Raw genomic sequence first — 23,121 nt, forward strand, 5'->3', positions numbered from 1 at the left:
ACAATTGTCTGCTGCTTTATCTCAGTCAACACACTCCCTAAAGATAACCATTACTCTAACCTCGCAACCAGATTAGTCTTACCTGTCTTGTTCCTTGACTTAACTTCAGATAAATATGGAAGCAGACTTAGGTATTCTTTCTGCCTGGCTTCTTTCACTTACTATTAGTCTGTGACTTACTCATTTTTAAGAAATAAATTAGTTGTCATTATTTAAAAATAAGGATTTTTTTAAAAAGGGATTGCTGGGTTCTTTTGAAAAAAAATAAAATTAAGAGAACTGGCAAAACCAAGCCAGCAATTCCAAATGGAATCAGCAGGAACTGAAGAGTAACTGTCCTTTACAACAAGACAAGACTTGCAATTCTGACAAACCAGAGAGCTGAATGATATTCCCAATAATAAAACCAAAAAAGCAGGACAAAATAGTAAAAACACTTTCTTAAAGGCACTGATCATCTGGCAAGAAAACAAAAGATTCTGCATAGGCCAGAAATGAAGTTTAATGAGAATTCAGGGCAAATGAGACCTGAACTCATCTTCTGAAGTTTACATCAAAGCACAGTACTGTACTTTGTGCAGCAGTGTGGGCACAGGAGACAGGGATAAAGCCTAGAACCCTCACCCAAGGAGTCTAAGAGGAGACCTACATAAAACTGGAACCCCAAAGGGCTACCTATCCAAAGGGTAGGGTGAAGATAAGAAAGCCTGGGTGGTTTTGAACTAAGGCAGTACTTGGAGGAATGGGGAAAGAAGAGGTCAAAACAAAGAGAACTTGGTCTCTAAGGAACTGTGGAGTAAAAGAGATACCTTTACCTTCTGGGAGGTCCCCCTCATGGCCCTAGTTCGGATTACTGCTGACTGTGGTATCATTTACCAACATGAGAAAGATGGGAAGACAAGGTTTCCGTAGGCAAGAGAAGATGATGAATTTATTGTTAGACACTTAGTTTTAGTTCAGAATGGTGGAGACAGAGATGAAGTTTAGATGAGAGATCTAAGTTTGCACTGTTTATCATTATACATGAAGTGATAATTAACACAGTAGGATCTCTTTGGTGATTTGATCAATGCCTAAAAAAAAAAAATGTTGACCTTCCAAATGAATTCAAAATTGAGCACCTAAGTAACTAAAAATCTTCAGAGTATATGTACATATAAATAGAATGACACTTCTACATATATAAAAAGGATCTTTAGTGATAGAAATCTGAAAACATTGCTTCCTCCATCCCATTAGTATTAGTCACTGTTCGCACTTATTAGACCAGACTTTCCTAACTACTGGCAAATGACTAGCATTTTTTTCTATGAAATATTGTAACATTCAGCTCAGAAGGAGTTCTTACTGTCTGCTTCACCAGAATATATTGCTTTAGCTTCTGTCACTGGAATGTTTTCAGTCTCTCCTAAACTTTCTTGTTCCATTGAAAGGTCCAGTTCTTCATCTTGGGTCTGATCAGTCACAGTCGGCAAAGGCTCTGGTTCAAGGTGCAAAATCAGGTTTCCTTTCACCTCTCAATAAAGAAGTACAGAGAACATATTTACCTTCCAAAATGACTAAAAAGAACTTGAGCATAAATTCTTAAAGGCCACCATAATCTCTAAGTCTAAAATATGAGGGTCTCTTTCAAATTGAGAACTCATTTCAAAATAAAAACTGCCTCATCAAGACAAATCTGTTTTCCCACCAAAACATTAAAAAGCATCATAAGAAAGTGTATTGACTGGGGAAGGTACAGCTCAGTGGTAGAGTGCATGCTTGCCATGCATGAGGTCCTGAGTTCCATCCCCGGTACCTCTATTAAAATAAACAAACAAACAAATAAGTAAATAAATAAAATGTACTGAAAATATCTTACTCCTGTCTGCATTATACATGTCTTCAAAGGCAAATTCCAGCTCTCTCTGCCAATCTTCTTTCATTTCACTGCGTTTGTATGGCAGTTCAACTAGTTGTGGTGGCATCCGTGCTACAGTCTGTCTCCTGCGTGCTAGATCCTCTTGCTGTAGCTGATGGAGTTCTTTCATTAGCTTCTCTTGATTCTTCAGGAATAAAGAGAATCACTTAACATTTGAGTCACAAACTCTGGATAGTAACATTAATAGTGTGGGAAAAGTGGAGACACCATGAAGAATAGGGACTGGAGTTCCCTCCCCATCTCTACAACCTGTTCAAACACAGAAAGACATGAAGAGGCAGCCCTCCCTATCCACGGCTCTTCCACATCTGCGGATTCAACCACCCATGGACCATGTAGGACGATAGTATTTACTATTGAAAAATACGTGGGTATAAGCGGTCCCGTGCAGTTCAAATTGGTGTCGTTCAAGGGTCAATTGTATTGTTAATAAGTACCAGAGAAATTGGTTCTGGTTAGGCCACAAAGTTTCAAAAGCCTGCCAGTAACAGATCTCCTTTCTCAGAACAGTCATGAAATTACCGTCTACTTAAGCCGCCACAGCTCCCGCAACGTACTCTATTCTAGTTCTCCACATGGCCAGCAGCAGATACCAGGCTCAGGTGAGCACCAAGACCCAGAGTGACTGTGATACTTAACAGATACTTCTTGTTACTTCACACTTTCATGAATCCCTAAGAATAAATGGGATCTGCATTTCTGTAAGCATAAACAATCTGGCAAGTACGGAAGTTTAAGCACAATGTTTTACTGAGGTTATCTAACCTAATTCTGGTGGTGGAAGATAAGGACGGGGGATAAGGTAAGACCTCTCACCCCCTGGGATGAGGATGTAGCCATGTATAAGTGCGGGAAGGAGAAGCAGTACAAGTAAGAAATAACAACCGCAGCACAAAAGTATGGAGATGAAGGCACGGGCGGTCAGGGCGAGTACACAGTTCATTACAGACAGGATATGGAGGGTGAGGCTGGCTAAGGAAAAAAGATAGAGTTGGAGAGGCAGGTAGAGGCCAAATACAACAGACAATGGCAGGAAATAAGACCCCAGGGCACAACGGGGTCTGCAGCAAAAAAGGTTCAAACAGGGAAAGGGAAACCCTCTGGTTTTGCCAACCATTCTTGTGTAAGAGGCACAGTCTACAAAAAGGTAGAGAGCTTATATAACAAAGTATTTTTCATGTGATTACACACTACTTATTTGTAAATACTTTGTCATTTGGAGGTGAGGTTTTTTTTTTTGGTCAGGCTCTGAAAAAGAATCAAATTATGAAGGAATTCATTTATATTAAGATTCAAATCATCTAATTAAATTAACTTCAAAGTTACTTGAATAAGCATTAAACTGTTTCTGGCTCACTGAGAACGCGGCATTTTATTCTACTTGAATTATTCACAACAACTACCATGATCACTGACATTTAGTGTGAAATTATGAAATTTCATGCACAATTCTAAGGGCTTTACTAAACTCATTTAATCCTCACAAAACAGATGATGAAACAGAATTCAGAGAGGTTAGGCAACATGCCTGTGATCAAACAACTAGGCAGCAAAGAAGGGAGGAAAACCAGGAAGACTGACCATGGAGTCCACTTCCTTGACCACTGAACACTACCAATTTATGGAAGAATGTGCTCAGTTTACAACTGCTTTTTCCACATTTTCTTTTCCTACAAGTTTAAGCCTTAGATGAAAATTACTGGTAATAATTCAGATGTTTAGTTATTTTAATCATAACTTACCCCAGTTTATAAAAACTAAAAATCTGAGTTCATTTATACAAATGAACTTGAAGGCACTTGATTCCCACAGAAGTTCTTAAAAATTCATTCTTCAGTTGAGTGTTTAAAACATCCAAATGCACTCATCAAATTCAGAAAATAAAATCAGACTTCTAAAAAGAGGAATCATTTTTATGCTCTATTTCAAGAATAAACACTGAACAATAAGCATGACAGAAGGAAAGCTGTAACTATAAAGCTGGTTTTCATGATACATATTTTACAGCTCTGCAATCAAGTCACTTTTTCTTTTCTTTTTTTTTGAAGTCACTTTTTCAAAGTTCCCTGACAGCAAGGATCATGACTCTGCTTGATCTGCAAAGCCCACAAGTGCTCTGCTCAATAAATATTTAATGAATTGAATCTCAAGATTTGCAAAGCATTAATGCAATTCAAATAATTAAATAAGAAAAGTGATTAATTTCTTCTTAGGCTATTTTTGGACTGATTAAAATATTAAACTTTTAATACATTCATCATTTGTAAAACTTTTAGAAGAGCAATGTAACAAAAGCGAGAACAGCTTTACCCAATCTGAATTTGAAACAGGAGGTAAAAAGCAAGAATCAGACAGTATGTTCACATTCCCTACACCTCCATTCTTTGAGCCTGTTCACTATCAGTTCAACAGTGCCATCAGCAAGGCCAGCAGGAGGGGGGACAGCCAGAATTTAATTCTTACTTGAGCCAAACGGATCTTTTTCATTGCTTGGAAGCCCCGCACATGTGCCTTCTCACACCGCTCCACCTTCTCCTGTGCTGCTTGTTTCTGTAGTCCTTCCAATCTTTTAGCTTCTTCTTCAGCAGCCAAATGAGGATCTGGCTAGCAGTCAAGCAACAACATTTTAGACAATTAAATAACATGTGAAACAAAGTGGTAACTAAACAAGGCAATCTTAAAATCATGATTTTCTACTTATGTCAGATTAAATGATAACAAGAATTGTATTTTTCAATGACAATTATCAACACCATGTTTGTATGAAAAAAATCACTTTATCAGTGTATAGTTTTACAAGTTGTTTGTTTTAAACCAGAGTACACTATACTCATCCAAACACGTTCCTCCATTATTTTTTGTTAAGAAATTCCATTAAAACAACAGTGTTGAAAACACCCACAAAGCTAGTAGTTAAGAAGCCACAAACATTGGGCAGGGGGTGGGAAGGGATAGACTGGGATTTCAAAATGTAGAATAGATAAACAAGATTATACTGTATAGCACAGGGAAATATATATAAGATCTTATGGCAGCTCACCAAGAAAAAAATGTGACAATGAATATATATATGTTCATGTATAACTGAAAAATTGTGCTCTACCCTGGAATTTGACAACATTGTAAAATGATTATAAATCAATAAAAAATGTTAAAAAAAAAAAAGGAAACCACAAACATTAAAGGTCATGTAAGCCACCTGGGGAAGCAGTGAAGCCAACATCTGCTGCTTGGCTATGGCTTCAGGAAGGCCAACTCATCAAAACATCTACTTTAATTTCTGGGTTCCTAGAACTTGAGAATAATCAATGATTATGTGGTTGTACAGTCAACCAGCATCTCATTAACATAATAATAGTAATATCAAATGGGGAGGGGCACACAACCTGGATTTACTATTACACCTGAACATTCACTTTCAAATATAAGCGATTCAAATGTAATTTTAAGTATAAATCTTATTTTACATGCTGGTATTCTATAAGTCAAGTGAAACAATAATGACCATGAAAGCTAGTAACTATATATCTAAAATTATTTATAACTCTCAAATAGTGAGATAAATAGAAATAGTTAATGTATTAAGAAAGAGCACTGGCCAAACAAGTATATGAAAAATATTATGTTCTTTTTGAGCTAATATTTATGCAAATCTAAGTAACAAAAGGTTAAGCAAAATTATAATCTCTATAAAGTTATTCAGCACATTAACATGCATAACATTAAATAAAATAATCTTCAGGAGCAACCTTTCATTTCATTTCATATAGGCCATAAGGTTTTGAAGAAAAAAGTTGTTTGGGAATTTTTCACATCATTTGAGGGTGAACTAAAAGCAGAATGTCAATTTTGGTAAACCAGAATTTCAAGGGAAGGAAAACTTCAAAACATACACTGTGTATAACAAACATGTTCAATCCAGATATAATGAGGTATATAAAGAAAATCAAGAAAATAAAGGGTCAGAGAAAAATTCGGTACCCCAAACAAGTTTTATTTTGACTGCCCAAACGTCAAAACAAAATTGTCCAAGAATGCTTTAGGAAGACAATCCCTTAAAAATTCGTGTCAATGCAACCAAAACTTTAAACAAAAATCTGGTTGAAATAATTGTTAGATTTCATTTTTAGCAGTTGAACTCAAAAGGTACAGGAAACTGCAAAAATGGTGAATCCCAAGCAAAAATTCTTTTTAGAAAACATGTTTCTGAAAGTCTTTTCCATGAATTATAATCTGCAGTGCATAAAACAGTAAGTGATATTATTAAATATGTTACTTCGGCATCTTCTACATTAGACATATGGACTGAAATCTTTTTTAAGCATGACAAGCTTGGTAAGTAGAATTTAAGTGTTTTTGCTTGTCTACAGACAGCAAACAATATAGTGAATTTGATTAGAAAAGTATTTCTAGGATGAAAAACCCATTTTAACAAGTGCTATGTAACTGTCGTTAATAAAGGAACAAACAGGATGAAGGGCACGTGTACTTTAGAATTTTCAAGCATATGAAGTTTTGTGCTTATAAAACGTGAATATAGCACAAAACAAAAGTTAGAGAATAACTGGCTCTAAGTAGGAATATAGTAGGTCGGGTCCATCATTCTTCAAAGACCAATTCTATGATACACAAAAGATTTTGGAACTACTTTATCAAGATACTCAAACAACGCATGATAGTAGCTCTTACATGTTAAAGAGGCTGACTGAACAAATGAAAGTAGCTTATCTGGAGAAAGCAGCTGAAGAAATAACCAAACTGTATGCCAGGAGCACGAGTATTTTTTACACAATACCTGCTCTAAAGGTCCTATCATTCTACTCCAGGAAAAATGCAAAATTATTATGCATGTGAAATAAGCTTAGATGCAGATGAAAATGCAGATTTGTTATCTGGAAAACCAAACACATTGCTCTACTGTCACATTTTAAACCCACAGTTTTAAGGACAGAGTTTTCCTAAGTGATGGTGTGAGGAAGTAGACAAAATATCAGAATATTTTAGTTTGTGGGATTGTTTTTTTATAAAGCTGCCTTATAATTACTGATCTAATCTTCACGTCCAGAAAGTGACAAGAAGGTAGGCCTCTTAGTTACTATCAAAGAGGAAAGGTTAATAACTTACTTTGACACTTACTGTGACACCATCAGTGGCGTCCTATACTATAGCTGGAGAGAAAAATGTCTTTCTTCATCAATCTTAGTTAGTATTGAACATCTATTTAATACTGTAAAAATATAGTGTGGTGACCACAAAAGCAAGTTAGCAATAGGCTGAAGTTATTGTTCCTGTATTATAAAATACTGAAGTTGTAATAATATTTTATGATTTTAAACAAGTTTCAAGATTTATTCTTATTTCTCAGAAGTTCATTGTATGCGGATGATACTCATCCTAGGTCTTGATCAAATCTGATTTTTTAATACCTGCTAGTAAGCAATCAACCAAAATGTGTAGTTGTTGCATTCTAAACTCCGCATGAATGCTATACGATGAAAGTTTATTTCACTGGAAGATAAACAGATCCAACATGAAAAAAATGAAAACCCACGGTTACAAAGAAATAGCAATCATAACAAGGAGATATCATTTGTCACTCTTAAGACTGATGGTAATTTTAACCTATAACATTTCATACAAACAAGGGTCTGATAAGATGCCATTTTCATATGTTACTGATGCTTTTAAAAGGCAATTTAATGACCTGTATCAAGTATTTGTCATTAAATGTTATACAGTTTAGAACCTATAGTTTCTCCTAGGAATCTATTCTAAACATACAATCAAAGCTGTATAGAAACGTACAAGATGATTTTGTTTGCATCATTTATAAAGCAAAAAAAAAAATAAGAGAACAGTTAAATTCTGTAATGAAATATTAAGTGACTATTAAAAATCATGTTTTGAAAAGTGTGTGTATGTTTATATATAATGAATCCATTAATGCATCAATCACATTACATTTTGGTGATGGCATCGTATGTGTTTTTCCTATAGTTCTGCTTACATGTACAGTTCTAAATTTTCACAGAGTATGTATTATTTTTACGATAAAGTTTTATGGTAAAAAAACTATTTTAAAATATAACCATTTAAGTAACCAACTCCTTTCATTCGTATTAAATCTGCATTCATATTAAACATGACATCATAATTCAAAGTATATTTAAAAGATTTTTTTTCCCACTATTGCCCTAAGATGGTTGGTAGAGTCATTCAAATTTTGATATTTGAGAACAATGTACGTAGAACCAAGTTAATACTCAATTCAGTGAACGGAGAAATAATAAAGTGAGGGTCATGAACAAACAGTAAGTCAATCACCTGCTCTGTGTCCACCTCTCTATTCACAAAAGTATAAAGATGATGGTATGTAGAACTACTGGTTTTCACCTTAGAAGTTCTCTTTACGTCAATGTTCTGAAAAATGGAACACAGAAAATACATTGTTAGGTTAAGTATTAATTTTCACTGAAAGCAGGATCCAATGAAAAAACTATTTTTTGTATTTTAATAAGTTGTTATTTTTTTCATGAGATCATGCAATTTATCTCCTTTAACTTGGAATTTAGACTTAAAGCTACATGATATTGCAACAAGAACACTAAACAGCTGATGCTGTACAGGTTACTCCATGACGTCAGGAGGCACATAACGGCAAGGTGCTCCTCTGTTACTGATTCTGAGCTTGATTGTGTGGTTACGGTGGTTCATGCCCACTGATAAGACAGAGTTCTCTCTTCTTGTGCCTGCCAGAAGTGGGCCAATGAATAAATGAAGAAGGATGACAGATACCCATTTGGTGCCAAAGTATCCTCTTCCCATTTACATGGCAATTGTAAAGAGAAAAATACAGCTTTATAATGGAGATCTCCTGTGGTCACTACTGCAACCAAATCACACAAACACAGAATACAAGAAACTAGTCTAGTCTCTTCAACAATTCTGAAATTTAAAAGTTCCCAAGGGTTGGAGGATATAATGTTTTATTTTGAGAGAGACCACGAAATAAAACAAGCAGAAGCAATGGGTGAACCCTGACTGGATTCTGGTTTTAAAAAAAACGTTTTAAGAAAGACAACTTAGGGACAATTGGAAAATTTTGATTATGGACTGTATACTAAATGGTACTTATGAACTCATCTACAAAACAGAAACAGACTCACAAACATAGTAAACAATCTTATGGTTACTGGGGAAAGGGAGTGGGAAGGGATAAATTTGGGAGACTGAGATTTACAAATGTTAGCTACTATATATAAAAATAGATTTTAAAAATTTTCTTCAGCATAGAACACAGAACTATGTTCAATATCTCATAATAACCTTTAATGAAAAAGAATATGAAAACAAATATATGTATGTACATGCATGACTGGGACATTGTGCCATACACCAGAAACTGACACACTGTAACTGTACTTCAATTTAAAAGATAAAAAAATTAAATAAAATACATGCATACATACAATAGGGGGAGGGTATAGCTCAAGCAGTAGACTGCATACTTAGCATGACAAGGTCCTGGGTTCAATCCCCAGTAGCTCCTCTAAAAATAAATCTAATTACCTCTCCCCACCAAAAAAAAAAAAAAAAGAAAGAAAAGGTATTAAGCAATTAGTATTAATTTTCTTAGTGTGATACTGTGGTTGCATAAGAGAATGCCCTTATTCTTACCAGAAGCATGCTAAAGTATACAGGGTGAAATGCCAACTCGACAACCTACATACCAATGTACATAAGTATTTGAAATCTACACACAACGCAAATAGCTATTTCCTTGTACTCTTAACTTCTCTGTATTTTGAAAATTTTCATACCAAAATGTTGGGAAAAAAAGTATAACAACACATATACATATAATTCATATTTCCAAATCACTTATACAATGTTTTGCTTACTTTAAATTTTTGACCTTGGCTTTTTAGGAACATTAGGAATTATGGCAAAAATCATTGTAAAAACATGGATAAAAAACTGACTGCCTTTTAACAAGGTTCTGAGGGAGTGGCTGAAATATGATCTTTCCACTTGGATCTTACTGGATCAAATGTCACATGGCAGATGGCTCAACATAAAAGCAGGCAGGCTGACAGAACCAGAGGCTTCAGAGATGAATATCTGGTACGTATGCTGATCATACATATGTAAAACACACTTGTCTATACAACAAAATTAGCTATCTGTATATCTGTATTAGTATTTTTCACTTCTACTTAATTCTTTAGATAAAAATAACTGTAATTTTGATAATCATCCAAATAGCCATTTCAATAACCACATCAAACTAATGTGAACAAGAGAAACAATACCTTTTAAAATTTTCACTTTACTTAATAAGTTAGATTTAAAAAAAAAGCTCCAAATCACAAAATCACACATTCTACTCCCATAAAGAAACAGAATTCTCTCATCACTTTACATAGTCTTATGTAAATTTATTAACTTATGCAAACATAATTTCTTTATCTGTAAATGGTAACTATTTACAATAGCCAAATCTTGAATGTGGGAAAGTCTTTAGAGCAAATAATACAATTTTTCCCCAATAAATAAAGGTATTAAAAAAAAAAAGCCAAACTATTCATAATTTTTAAAAAATAAAGAACACTATAGTTTTTCAAACAAAAAAATTTTGAGACAACTGGGGAAAACTGAACATAGACTAGGTATTAAAAGATACTGGGAACACACCAATATTGTGCTTATAAAAAAGTTTTTATACATCAGAAACACATATTGAAGAATATATGGGTAAAATTATATCCAGGAATATTTTTAAATACTCCAGATACACTCATGTGTTACTTGCACAATTAAAAAATAAGTTTAAACAAATAATATTTTGACTTACACCGAATTCTAACAGTAAAGGATTATTATAACCTAGTTCTGGTACTCAGTCAACTACTACAACCAACACTCAAAGTAATTCACCTCAAAAAGAGTTGGAGGAGGAGGTGGCAGACTTGTAATTTTGGCAGATCTCTCTTTTTCCACAAGCAGTGCTTCTTTTCGAGCTTTTATATGCCTTGAAAAATAAGAAATGTCATAAATTAATCTCAGATAAAATTAGCTCTTAGGGTTAAAAATATAACAGCCAAATCTCAAATCCTCCAGTCTGGACCCACAGGCTCAATATGCTGGTTAATAAAAAGTCTATACCCAGTGGACATGTAAGAAAATGTTTACCAAGTGAAAGAAGTGTATCTAAACCCATAAAGCTCCACAGTGGGGACTGACCCAATGAATATTTATTGTTCCTTAGTTTAGAATAATTTAGAGTGAAAAAACTAGAAATGATAAAGATGGGCCACTGTATATAATGACCACTGCTGACTATGGACAGGCTCCTTCATTTTCACAACATGCGCAAATACTCATTGCTTACCTGCAAAGTCTACAACCTCTTTTTTATGGTCTTAATTGCATTGACTCTTTTTTATATCAGAGACAGACAGATTTGGTTGACATGCATTCTGAACTAGCAATACATTTCTCCAGAAACTTAGTAGTTGCTGTTAAAGTCAGACAGGAAGAGAAAGCTCATCTGTTATACGATCTAAGCAAACCACTGCCTCTCTGCGTTATTTTTAAACCAAGTTTAACAAACACAGTGGACATACTATATGACTCTCACAAAGTATATACAATGTTCCCTTTACTTCGAGCTATATCCGTTTCAGTGGAGAATACGGTAAAAATCACTATTACTTTACCAGGTTTTTTGCTTCATTAACATTTCTTTTTGATTTTTCTGTACTTTCAGGGCCTCTTTATGTCTCACTTCCGCTTTTTTTTTCCTTTCTGCTGCACGGTGTGCCAGAGCATTCAAATCAGCTTCCTAAAAACAAATATTACTGAAAATGTCATGTTAAACAAGATTAAAATGCCAAATACATGAGTGGTACCCGGTTACGGCAAAAATCATGATGGTGTATTCAAACGACTGAGGATTAGGAAAACACTGCACTAAGGCACAAAATTAATCATGGCATAAATAAAATTTCAAAAATCTGATGTCAGAACTTAAGGGCTATTACTAAAAATACAAACTAAAACCAGGCACCAAGGAACATTTTGATTGCTACATTCTTTAAAGAGTTCTTTTCTTCACTAATAGTTGGTATCAAAGACATGCCTTCTTTGGAACCCAGCTTATTTTTTGTAACTATCTCTGGGACCACATCTAGTATTTAACAACCACAAATCACAATAAACAACAGGCAGTAGTCTTAAATACTGAGGTAAGTTCTACTTTGCCTTTCTAAAAGTCATCGAAGAATTTTTAAGGTCTGTGAGTGAACTCAAGCATATACACATTTAACGACACATTTTGGAGACATGAGAAATGATAATGAATGATAATGATAAAGAAACGGGAAATCTGAATTCACCCCACTGAATCTGTTTCATATGCTCGAAATGATTAACAATTTCTAATTCTGAAGGTTGTTATTTTATTTACCTAGATAGTTAAGGACTGAAAACAAATCATGATAAATTAAACATCACAGGAACATAAGATTTCACTTGACATGACTTTTACTGGGAAGTGACCCTAGCAGCATTCTTAAATTATGTTAACTTTATAAAAAGATTCAGACTGCCCAAAGCAAATTCTATACATGAAAACATTTGTTATCAGCCAAGCACCTAACAACTCTAATCTACTTTTAACAATTATCACTACCCCAGACAGGTAATCAAATAAGTGCTCACATTTTCTTTGGCTTGTTGGTGTCCCTCTCCCATATTTCTTAAACTTGCCAAATATAGTTTTTCCAAGTTCTTTATTTTCTGAGTTTGTGATTCCTCCCATTCTGTCCTTAGCGCCTCTGCCAAACGAGTGAATTGCTGGTTTCTTCTCTGTTTTATATCTTCTCTTATCTGTAAAGCAATATCCCTTTCTTGTTCTCGAACCTAAAGAATGAATATTTAACAGATTACATGAAAAGAGGCTTACTTCAACTTTTTTTGAAAAGCTATTTGGAAACAGGAACTTAAATGAATTGTCTTTAGGTATTAGGTATATCTGTTCTCGTAAATATTCATATTATATTAGATAAGGTCTATTTAAAGCAGAAAATCCAAGTGATGTAGGAAAAATTAAAACCTCAAGACTATTTCTAAAGTTCCCTAACTGATCTTCCCTCGTCAAAGCACTACTGAGGCTGCCATTATCATTCTAGCAACATGTAAGAGGCTAAAATGGTCAGCATGATTCAACAATATTTATAGCCCAGGTGAGTACAGATGGAGCTAGATGAGAACTCTGTACCTGATTCATCATCCCCAATTCTAGACAGAATGGCACCTAAAACATGCTTCACAAAAACTTAACTATATTACTCCAAAAACAAAAAGAAAAACTTCTGGAAAAGAATAATCTGCAACTTCTGAATAAATTTATTTCAGCAGTTAAATCTTTCCCATAAATCTTCTTCAAAGTCATTCTAATCTTCTTGCTTTAAACCAGTTACATATAATTTTAAAAATAATTTATTTTCTAATAATTAGTCAAATAATTCGTATCCTCAAACTCTTCTTCAATCTGCTTACCATTTCAGCTAACTTTTCAAATGTTCCAAAACTAGTTAATATGCAAGAACCACGGCTCTTGCACAGCCAGAAAAGATTTATAAATGTAACATTTGACAAAGAACACACTACTGTAAAAAAAAATACTAATAATTTGGGGAAGACAAAGAATTAGAAACTTTGTTCCAAATAAACCTTACTTGTAGCAATCTTAATTTTCTTCTTCTTTCATAATCTTCCTTTAAAATGGAGGCTTCCTCATTAGGACTCAATCTCAGCTTACCAGCATTCACCACCTTTCTTTTCATTTTTGTGTAGTACTTTAAATATGAAGGTTCTGAATTAAAAAAAGAAAAAGTGTATCTATTAAAATAGGGAGGAAAGGACCAGGTACATGCAAATAAAATAATCTGGGGACACTAAATCCAACTTATTTACAAATAGCAATTATTAATTCAGCACTAAAATTAGTGGTTCTCAGATGGGTGGGAAGGTGTTTAGTGGCGAGTGAATCAGAATTACTTGAAAAAGTTTTTCCTTATCTCCAGCAGATTATTGTTTACCTACAGTATCTGGGATTTGACTTATTCCCAACTGGGATTTCCAGAGTTTACCTAGCTTAAACATAAAAAAACCACAAAGATTTTTTAAAAATGTGTTAGCACAGAATAAATGTTTTCACAACTACAATTTAACTCTAGAACTTTGATAACTTGTTCATAACCAGCAGGACTGCCATAACTGCAAGGGCCCTTGGCCCCTACTTCAACTCCCAGTCTGTTGTGTATAACGTGATCACCAAGTGTCGTTTTATCTTACAGAATCACATCAACCCCTCTACAGTAAAACAACTCTTCAATAATTACAATGGTGTGATATTTAAATGGATAATCATTTAAAAAAAATCTCTTAGAATTCTGATGTTTGGATGAGTCGAGTTTAGATTCCCAGATCTATTCTTCCATTGCTCCTGTTTACACTCAGGTGTTCGGTCTCCTCCCTAGATAACATGCCCCTACTTGGGGAAGTCTGGTGAGGAGAAATGGAAAAAATGTAAGAATTTATCATTTCTGTAATTTGAAAACCCTCCCCAGGTGATTCTGGTATCTCCTTGTTTCCATTCATTTCCAAAAATGAGATACTTCATGTCAGTACAGGACCACGATTTTATCGACACCAGTCAGTATTTCTTGGGTTTCCTCACAACAACCAGGCAGGCAAACAGGGGAACTGAATGCTTACATCTTTCCGAAGCTAGCTTTAGTACTACTTTTCCGTGAAGCTGTCCTCCAGTGATTTCCACTCCACCCGCCTACCACTCGTTCCTGGCTCCCCCACCTGTAACACACACTACTTCCACATTCGTATGAGGACTGATTTTAGGCTGCCATGGTATTACCTTCCTCTAGTTCTTCATCACTTACAGCCTGCCCTTTTTAGTTAGATTTCTAACAATTGAAGGACAGAGGCTCTAATTCTATTTTATTTTAATATTCAAAATAATTTAATGAATAACTACCAGGAAGTATTTCACATACTACGGATGGAAAGTTTTTACTCAGGTGTTAACAGAGGATCAGCTAGAAGAATTTGGGGTTATGTAATAGGAACTAACTTTCTCAATGAATTCTCCACCAAAATGTAAACTCAGCAAGAGCAGGAATGGTCTTATTCATGGTTTCGGTTCTATGTCCACAGCCTAAAAACAGTGCTTTGCACATAAGTAGGTACTTCAGTATGTTGGTTGACTGACTGACTCACCCAGTGAGTTAATTCATGTAAAGTGCTACAGAGGTATACGTGGTCACTGTTACCAATCTGATGCCAAAAAGGAATAATTACTTGCATTTGAAAATCTCTTCTAATGCATCCCACTCAGCTGATACTCATAAGACTTTGGAAATAGTAGGTTAAGTGCCAACTGTTTTCCATTTTATACACAAAGAAACAAAGGCCACTTAGATTAAAGGACTAGATCTAAGTGATAACATCTACTGGCAGAGCCAAGGGAAGAATCTGGTTTTCTTATTCCATATGATTCCCAACATTCTGATATGCTAAAATATGTAGAGTGAGGAAAATTTTAAGGTGGCATTTTTTTCCAACTGAGGATTGACAGATAAGAACTAGTCAGAGAAAAAACTGAGCAAGATTAAATTTAGTCTTCACAATGCATGTTATTTTTTATTTGAAGGTCTCTGAAAATTCACTCATATTTAAACTATTAAAACTAATTCCTGATAAATCCCATAGACATAGTATCAAGGAAAAAAAAAGCAAAAAAAGAGACATACTATAAAATTCCATTTACATGAAATTCAAAAACAAGCAAGGCCAATACACGATGAGAGAGGTTAAAACAGGAGTTGGTCACCTTTCTGGAGATTACCCAGGGGGCACAAAGGAGCCTGCAGGAGTGCTGGAAACGTTCTATATTTTAATCTGTATGATGGTTTTACGCATGTGTGACAGGTGTATACATACATAAAAATTTCTCAAGTGGTACAATTACATTTGTGTATTTAATTCTAAGTCATACCTCAATAAAAAAGAAAAAAATGAACTTTTCAGTATTTCGGGTATCCACTGTCTCATTTGCTAGAGGATTATAGGAAAACATACACACATTTGCTATTTTTATCTCCTAAGATGTGACAAAATAATTGCTTTCTCTTGTATATAATTTTCCTAATTTTTAAACTTATTTGGAAATAATTTGACTTAGAATTCCCAGTTTCTCTAAATGTTGACCCCAGAAGAGCAACCAAAACCAGGAAATCAACACTGGAACAATACTTCTAACTAATCTACAGACCTTATTCAAATTTCATCAATCATCCCTCTAACGTCCATTTTCTGGACCAGGACTGAAGCCAAAGACAACATATTTCCTTTGGGCCCTCTAAGAAGTAGATGCCAAGATGGGATTAAACCCACAGAGATTTTATTAGGAGAAACACTTGTGAGGCAAAATGGGGAGGGAACTGGTAAAAGCTGGGAGCGTTTCAGACTTCTATGCAAATCTGATACTCAGTGAAGGAGGGAGGAAGAGCTGGGTAGAGGCTTCAACAAAACTTCCGGGGAGTCCTTAAGCCAAAAATCCCTTGTGACTCAGGAACAGGCCTGCCTTCATATCCATGCCATGCTCACTCGTTAACTTGGTGCAGCCCACGGAAGGCGTCCATGTGGACAGACTTGAGAATACAGGGGCTGAAGGTCCCTGTGAACCACATTCTAACAGCTGCCAAGGTTGTTTTATCTCCTTCCACTTCTCTAATCTGAGACAGTTCCTGTCATTTTTTTCCCCCCAAGATCTTGACATTTTAAAAAGATACCAAATAGTTATTCTGTAGAATGATCCTCAGTTTGAATTTATTTAATCTCTTCTTGTGCTTAGACTGAGGTTATGCATTTTTGGCAAGGACACCACAGAACACCCTTCTAAGTACATCACATCAGGAGATAAATGATAATGACATGTCTTACTATTGGTGATGTGACTCACTTGATTAAGGTGGTGTCTGCCAGGTTTCCCCACTGTAGTTACTAGTTTTTCCTTCTTAAGTGCCTTGTGGAGAGACAGCCGAGGCTATATGAATATCATGTCCCTCATCATACTCTTGCCAACTACGTTTAGTATCCGTTGAGAATCGTTTGGAATAATTACTGTGGCATTTGTCAAAAGGTGTTTTTCTATTTCAATTATTCCTTCTACACTCATTCCCTCACTTTATTATTTATTCATATCAATATGGATTTTCAAATTCTAGATATTGTTACTGACCAATAATACAGGTGAAACAATTTATGTTGCAAAATTTTGCCCTGAGGATTAAATGGCAGCTGGCACATTGTAATCACAAATAGCAGACTTAGAAGATTTGAGTTCAAGATTCAACATTACCACTTACAGCAGGAAGACACAAGTCACTTTGGTCTTGTTTTCTCAAACTATGTAAGGAAAATCATAATATCTACTCCAACAGGTTGTTCTGATGATTATGTGACTTAATGAAAGTGAAACTGCCAAATATTTTCTAAATATTAAAGACTCAAATGTTCCTTGTTTAAAAGCTCAAGTTTGTGGCAGGACTTAATACTTGAGAAATTAGAAGTGAGAGACACCGAGAAAGAGCATGCCCTACGGCACGAAACTTTTCCAGGCAGTGTTCTTAAGCGGCTACTAGGCTTGAGACCACGTCCGCAGGTGACCTGGGGGGCAGGGTGGGCAGGACGCACCCAGAAGCGTTTGCAGTAGCGACCGCGAAGGCCCTCCCGGCCCCTCAACTCGGAAGCTCGGGGACCCCGCGAGACCCGACCCCGGGAGGCCGCGCAAAGCCACCCGCGCAAAGGCCCGGAGCGGCCTCCCGCACGAAGCAAACAGGGGCTGAGTCGGGACGCTCGTGCCCATGCCCCGCTGCTCCTCCCGGCCGCCCGCCGGACCCCGACAGGGGCCCGCGGCCTGCTAAGGCCGGAGAGCCGCGGGCTGTGCTGTCTGCGCGGCACCCTCTTCCTCCCGAGCACTCCCTGCTCCCGGGCCTCGGGGAGTCGTGCACGCCCGGGGCCGCGGGGAAGCTGGCGCATCCGTCACTCACCCGAGAACCGGGAAGCTGGACTCACGAACCGCGGCTCAGTCTGAGAGAGCCGCGGCAGCCGCCGCACATCAGCCTCCCAACAGCCGTTTGTGCGCCTGCGGGTCGGCCATCGCTGAGCCCCCGTCACTTCCGTCATTCAAACCGCCCGCCAATGGCGCGGCCGAACCGCGGGAATCGGCCTGGTCCCGCCTCCCCCGGGGGCTGCCGGGACGGTCGCGCCGGAAAACCGGCTCCCGCGGCGCGCACGCGCACTCGCACGCGCAGGGGCCGGCTGCTACGTAGGGCCTCATTATTTCACATACCGCGGCTCAGAGGTTTTGCTTCGCGTCTCCCAAAATGCCCTTGTCGAAAGATACTTACCCAGATCCGTGAGGGCGACTTTAGTCTTAAGCCCCATCATGAAGGTGCCTTGGGATATGCATCCTTTTGTGTACTGACTACACAATTCACTTGGTACCATTGCTCACTCTGCAGTTATTTCCTGATAACTTTCAGCTGGTACAAGTGAACTGTTATCTTGATACTCTGCCTCCTGAGGTCCATACACCTAGAACGAGACAAGGATTTATCTGCTGTAAGTAATTTTAATCAGAACAGGAATGAGCGCAAGTTCATATTTATTGAGCATCTATTATGTGCCAAGCACGGTGTGCTAGGTGCAGGAGAGACAAGGCTAAATGGATTATGGGCCCTATCCTAAATTTTGTACTCTAGGGGGTGAAACATATCAGGAAGCAAAGGATTAAAAAATGCGGAATGCTAGAGAGGGAAGTTGCTGATGTGATCAGATCTGGTTTCATTGTGGAGGAGAGGATGGAGTGAAGACTAAAGGCAGGAAAGCAAATTAGGATACTGCTGCAGGAAGTGAAACAAGAATGGACAGAAGTGAGTAGATTTAAGAGGCAAATAGAAGACCAGACATCAGGAGTTGGTGGTTATCTGCTTTTGGATGGCAAAAAAAAGGGAAAATGGTGATGCCTGGTTTCCATATTTGGCAACTGAGTGGATGAGGATAACATTCCCCTATAACACCCAGGAAGAGGGGAAAGTGATGACTTAAGCATTGAATATTTTGAATTTGACCTTCTTGTAGGATATCTTGACAGGAATGAATTCCAGAAATACTTAGGAGGCAAAATCAGCAGTTCTTGACAAGCAGTTGCATGTGGGGTTGAAGAAAAAGGGAGAGTAGAGCTAACCTCACAGGCTACTGACTTGAGGAGCACTGTTGATGGTGGTGCCAATAACCAAGAAGAAATCAGAAGTGGGAGTCAGTTTAAAGGCGATGAGCTCAGCTCTGGAAATGGTGAACTTGTGGGACATCCAGTGATGTGCAGTAAGCAGAGGAATACAATGGTAGACAGCCTGCAGATCTGGTCTAGCACATAGACTTGGGTTTCATTTCCATATGAGTTATAACCAAAGCTAGAGAAGTGGGTGAGATCACTTAGGGAGAATTTTCAGAGAAGAGCTATGAGCTAAGGACCAAACTCTGAGGAACACCTCAAGTTAAAGGAATTGGAGAAAGGAAAAGTCAAGTACACGGAGAAGAAATAGTGTGACCCACCTTTATTTTACAGACAAAGAAGCTAAGTTACAGAGAAATTCAGTGAAGTGGATGAGACCACATTTAAGGGAAGGGTGGAACCAGGACAAGAATTCGTATTTCTCCCAAATACTAGGGTTCTTTCTGTCTACTTTCCTCTCCATTTTCTGTCACATTTATCTTAATGAATAATTGTATTTATTCTAAACATACTGTTACTGAGTCCAAACTCATTCTGCTAGCCTCATAGCAGGCCAATAAATCAGGAGACAAGGTGCTGGGGCAAGGAATGGTGACTTTATTCAGAAAGCCGGCTGACTGAAAAGACAGCAGACTGCTGTCCTGGAGAGCCATCTTCCTCAAGCCAGAATTCAGGCTCCTTTTATGCTAATAAGGGGAAAGGGTGTGGTTGGTTGTCGCAAGCTTCTTGGTGTCAGAATCCTTTGTTCTTGCAGCTGTCCATGTAGATCAGGTCACTGTGTTCCTGTAAACCTCCGATAAGACAAGTGTTATTTTCTATTCTGCAGCTTTTAATCTTTATATGAATGGGAAAGTGTTCTACCCTTAAAGGTCAGAACTTTGAGAAGGGGCAATCCTATAGTATTTCAGGCTAGAGGCAACATTCTTTTACAAAAGGTGCAGAACTAGCACAACTAAGCACAGGAAACAGAGCACAGGGTTAGAGCCAAAGGAACAGATCTAATGTGGAGTCAGATTTGTTCTTCCCTGTTACAGTATCTCAACATCCTCAACACAGACTCTCCCACAGTCAACAAAAGATGTGCCCATTATTTCATACCATAGGGTACGCTTAGTGTCCACCATGTTTTCCAAAGGCACTCTGCACATTCCCCATCATGGCACTTCTCAATTCCTAATGAAATAATCTGTTTATGGGGCTCTCTGTTGATTAGACTCTACATTTCTCAAGAACCACGCGTGCATTTTGTTTAGTTACTTGCCACATAGACCTTCTCAAATGTTTGTTGAGTGAATGAATGAATTGTATGCATCTCTATACATCCTGGCAGAAATCCTACAAGTGTAGATGTTGAATTAAGGCTTGTTCTGTTTTTAATATGAGGCAGTGAGGAATCAAAGAAAGCCCAGTGGTTGTAGAGTCAGGGTGTCTGGTTTAGCATCACAACCCCGAGACTTTCCAGCTGTAGGACACTAAGCCTGCGAGCTTTAGTTTCTGGCTTGATTCTCCATCATTACCAACCAAACCACCCTAGAATATCCAGAATGGCTTGCTCGCTAAGGCTGGCAGTTGATTCTGACTGTCAGCCGAACATTTACCTGGAACTGTTGACTGAAGTGCCTTCATGTGGCCTCTCCATGTGGACTGGGCCTCTTACTAGCCGAGTTTCAAGAGGAAGTGTCCAAGGAATGAGTATTTCCTGGGCAAGAAAGTGAAAGCTGCAAGTCCTCTTAAAGGTGAGGCTGAGAAATAGTTATAGTAAGTTCTGCCACATTGTATTGATTAAGTACCAAAGGGCCGGCCCAGATTCAAGTGAAGGGGAAACAAACACCACCTCTTAACGGACAAAGGGACAAAGAATTTGCAGCCGCCTTTAACTCGCCACCGTTTCCTTACGATTGTGAGACTCAAACGGCATGAATCAAAAAGAGCACTTGTAAACTCCAAAGAGACATAACCATGTTAGGTATTTGAGTACCTATTTTATATATAAGCAGCTTTCTCTCTTCTCACACAAACCCAGCCCTCCAGGACACAGGGGTAGGCATATGACCCAGACGAGGACAATCACCAGTTCTCTATCTCCCTTGCCACTGAGACTGACCCAAGGAGAGGTATATAATCTAAACCGGGTCAGAGTTTTTCACAGGAATTTTTCTTACTAGAGGTTGCAGGGATGAATCTTTCCCTCTCTGGGCTCATGTTGGGATGTGAATCTGGAGCTTCCACAGTGAGGTTCCCCACCCTGTGGTCACCCACAACTGGTCTGAAAGAGTGAGTCTGACACTCAGCCAGGAACACGCAGAGAGAATGATGACAGTGGTCAAGGCCCTGGATCCAGCCATTCCTGAGGTGAGCTCATTCTGTAGCTTCCCAGTAGGCACCATTATACTTAAGCTGCTTTGAATAGGAGTTTCTCTCACTTTTTTCCTCAAATTCAAAGGGGCTGTTGATTTACACTTAAATTCTCACAGACAAACAACATCTGGACATCTTACAGAATAGTATAGAATAAAAGTTAAGATCTTAGACCTATAGTCCAACTGCCTTAATTTAAGTTTCTGGCTTAGCAACTCTGTGACCTTGAGCTAGTTCCCCAACCTCCTGAAAAGTCAGTTTTCTCATCTTGAAAAGGCGTGTAATAAAGGTATTCAAAGGTTGTGAGGTTTCAAGCCCTTAAGACAATGCCTAGCACAAGGTGTGCCATAAATATTACGTTTCTTGGCTTTTATTTTAACACATTCACTTCTGATTGCAGGAGGCCAAGCCAAAACAAAACAAACCAAGGAAACAAAGAAAAAAAAAACCTTTTAAATGTGTTTATTGGTGTTTGGTTTAATTTTTAATTAGGTCCTTTTGAACTTGATTGTCCTAGGGAGAGGTGTGTATGTTTAGTTTCTACTGTCCTTACCCCCACTAGGGATGAACATTAATAAGCAATGATTAAGAGAAAGAGTCGCCTCTTGGCAGTAACGACATCAGTGTGATTGGTCGCCATGTAATGTGGCCCCTCAAAATACAATGGAAGCTGTTTAGGATTGGAACCATTTAAGATGCTTCTCTGATGGTAACAGTTTCATCATTCTGAGTTCCTTTGATTTTTACCCACATTCAATGTAAGAGACTGGCATTAAAGTCCAGGTTAGGGGGACCCTCAATAATTCTTATGTATAAAATCCAGAAGAAAGGGAATCTCTGCAAGAACAGAAGTAATCAAACTCCCGTCTGACCCCCTGCCAGCTGGCCTTCCTCCCTCTCTGGCATACGAACCACAAGAGCTTAACAAGTGATAGCATCTCAGGATAATTTAGAGCTGCTACCAAAAGTGAGATTAAGAGTATCCAGCAAGAGAGGAAAGATGGGCTGGGAAAGGCCTTTAAAAGCTTTAAATATATATTACTAAGGTGTGTGGGTAGGTTTGGGGGTGGGAAGGAAATTGGGCCATTTATTTAAGGAGAGTGAGAAATGAAAGGAGGGAATGGGGAAATTAATTGATTTTTGTTTCATCTTTTTAATCTTTTTCAGCTAACACGATATTTATTAATATGACTGATATGTATTAAGCCATAAGGCTGGAGACCGTGAGTTACAAAAAAAGACAGGGAAGTCTAAATGAAAAGGGGAGAAAAGGAGACTGTTTACAACCCAGGCACGCACAGAGCAGCTGAGGAGCATTAGGTGGGATGAGGAGGAGCTTTGCAGCCGGGGTCAGAAGAAGTGGGTTTGAGCATCTGCTTGCCCAACAGTTAACCTCTCTGAGGCTCAGACTCTATAATATGGGGATAAAAATACTCAACACTGGGAGCTGGGTAGGAAA

General features: G+C 37.7%; 1 protein-coding gene across 3 annotated transcripts in view; it reads right to left on the reverse strand.

Moving 5' to 3' along the window:
• Positions 1-18,176, reverse strand: part of CEP295 (centrosomal protein 295) — a 44,665-nt gene extending 26,489 nt beyond the window's left edge. For all 3 annotated transcript variants that reach the window (XM_072968965.1, XM_031675401.2, XM_072968966.1), the window contains exons 1-9: positions 18,058-18,176; positions 13,663-13,799; positions 12,644-12,844; positions 11,641-11,765; positions 10,859-10,952; positions 8,246-8,341; positions 4,385-4,525; positions 1,862-2,045; positions 1,349-1,516 (exon numbers count right to left, since the gene is read on the reverse strand). In XM_072968965.1, coding sequence (XP_072825066.1) covers positions 1,349-1,516; positions 1,862-2,045; positions 4,385-4,525; positions 8,246-8,341; positions 10,859-10,952; positions 11,641-11,765; positions 12,644-12,844; positions 13,663-13,770 — 1,117 coding nt within the window. In that variant the 5' untranslated portion in view covers positions 13,771-13,799; positions 18,058-18,176. The remainder of the gene's footprint in view (positions 1-1,348; positions 1,517-1,861; positions 2,046-4,384; positions 4,526-8,245; positions 8,342-10,858; positions 10,953-11,640; positions 11,766-12,643; positions 12,845-13,662; positions 13,800-18,057) is intronic.
• Positions 18,177-23,121: the final 4,945 nt, after the last annotated feature.

This window comes from Vicugna pacos, chromosome 10, assembly GCF_048564905.1.
Source record: "Vicugna pacos chromosome 10, VicPac4, whole genome shotgun sequence".
NCBI classification, from domain to species: Eukaryota; Metazoa; Chordata; class Mammalia; order Artiodactyla; family Camelidae; genus Vicugna; species Vicugna pacos.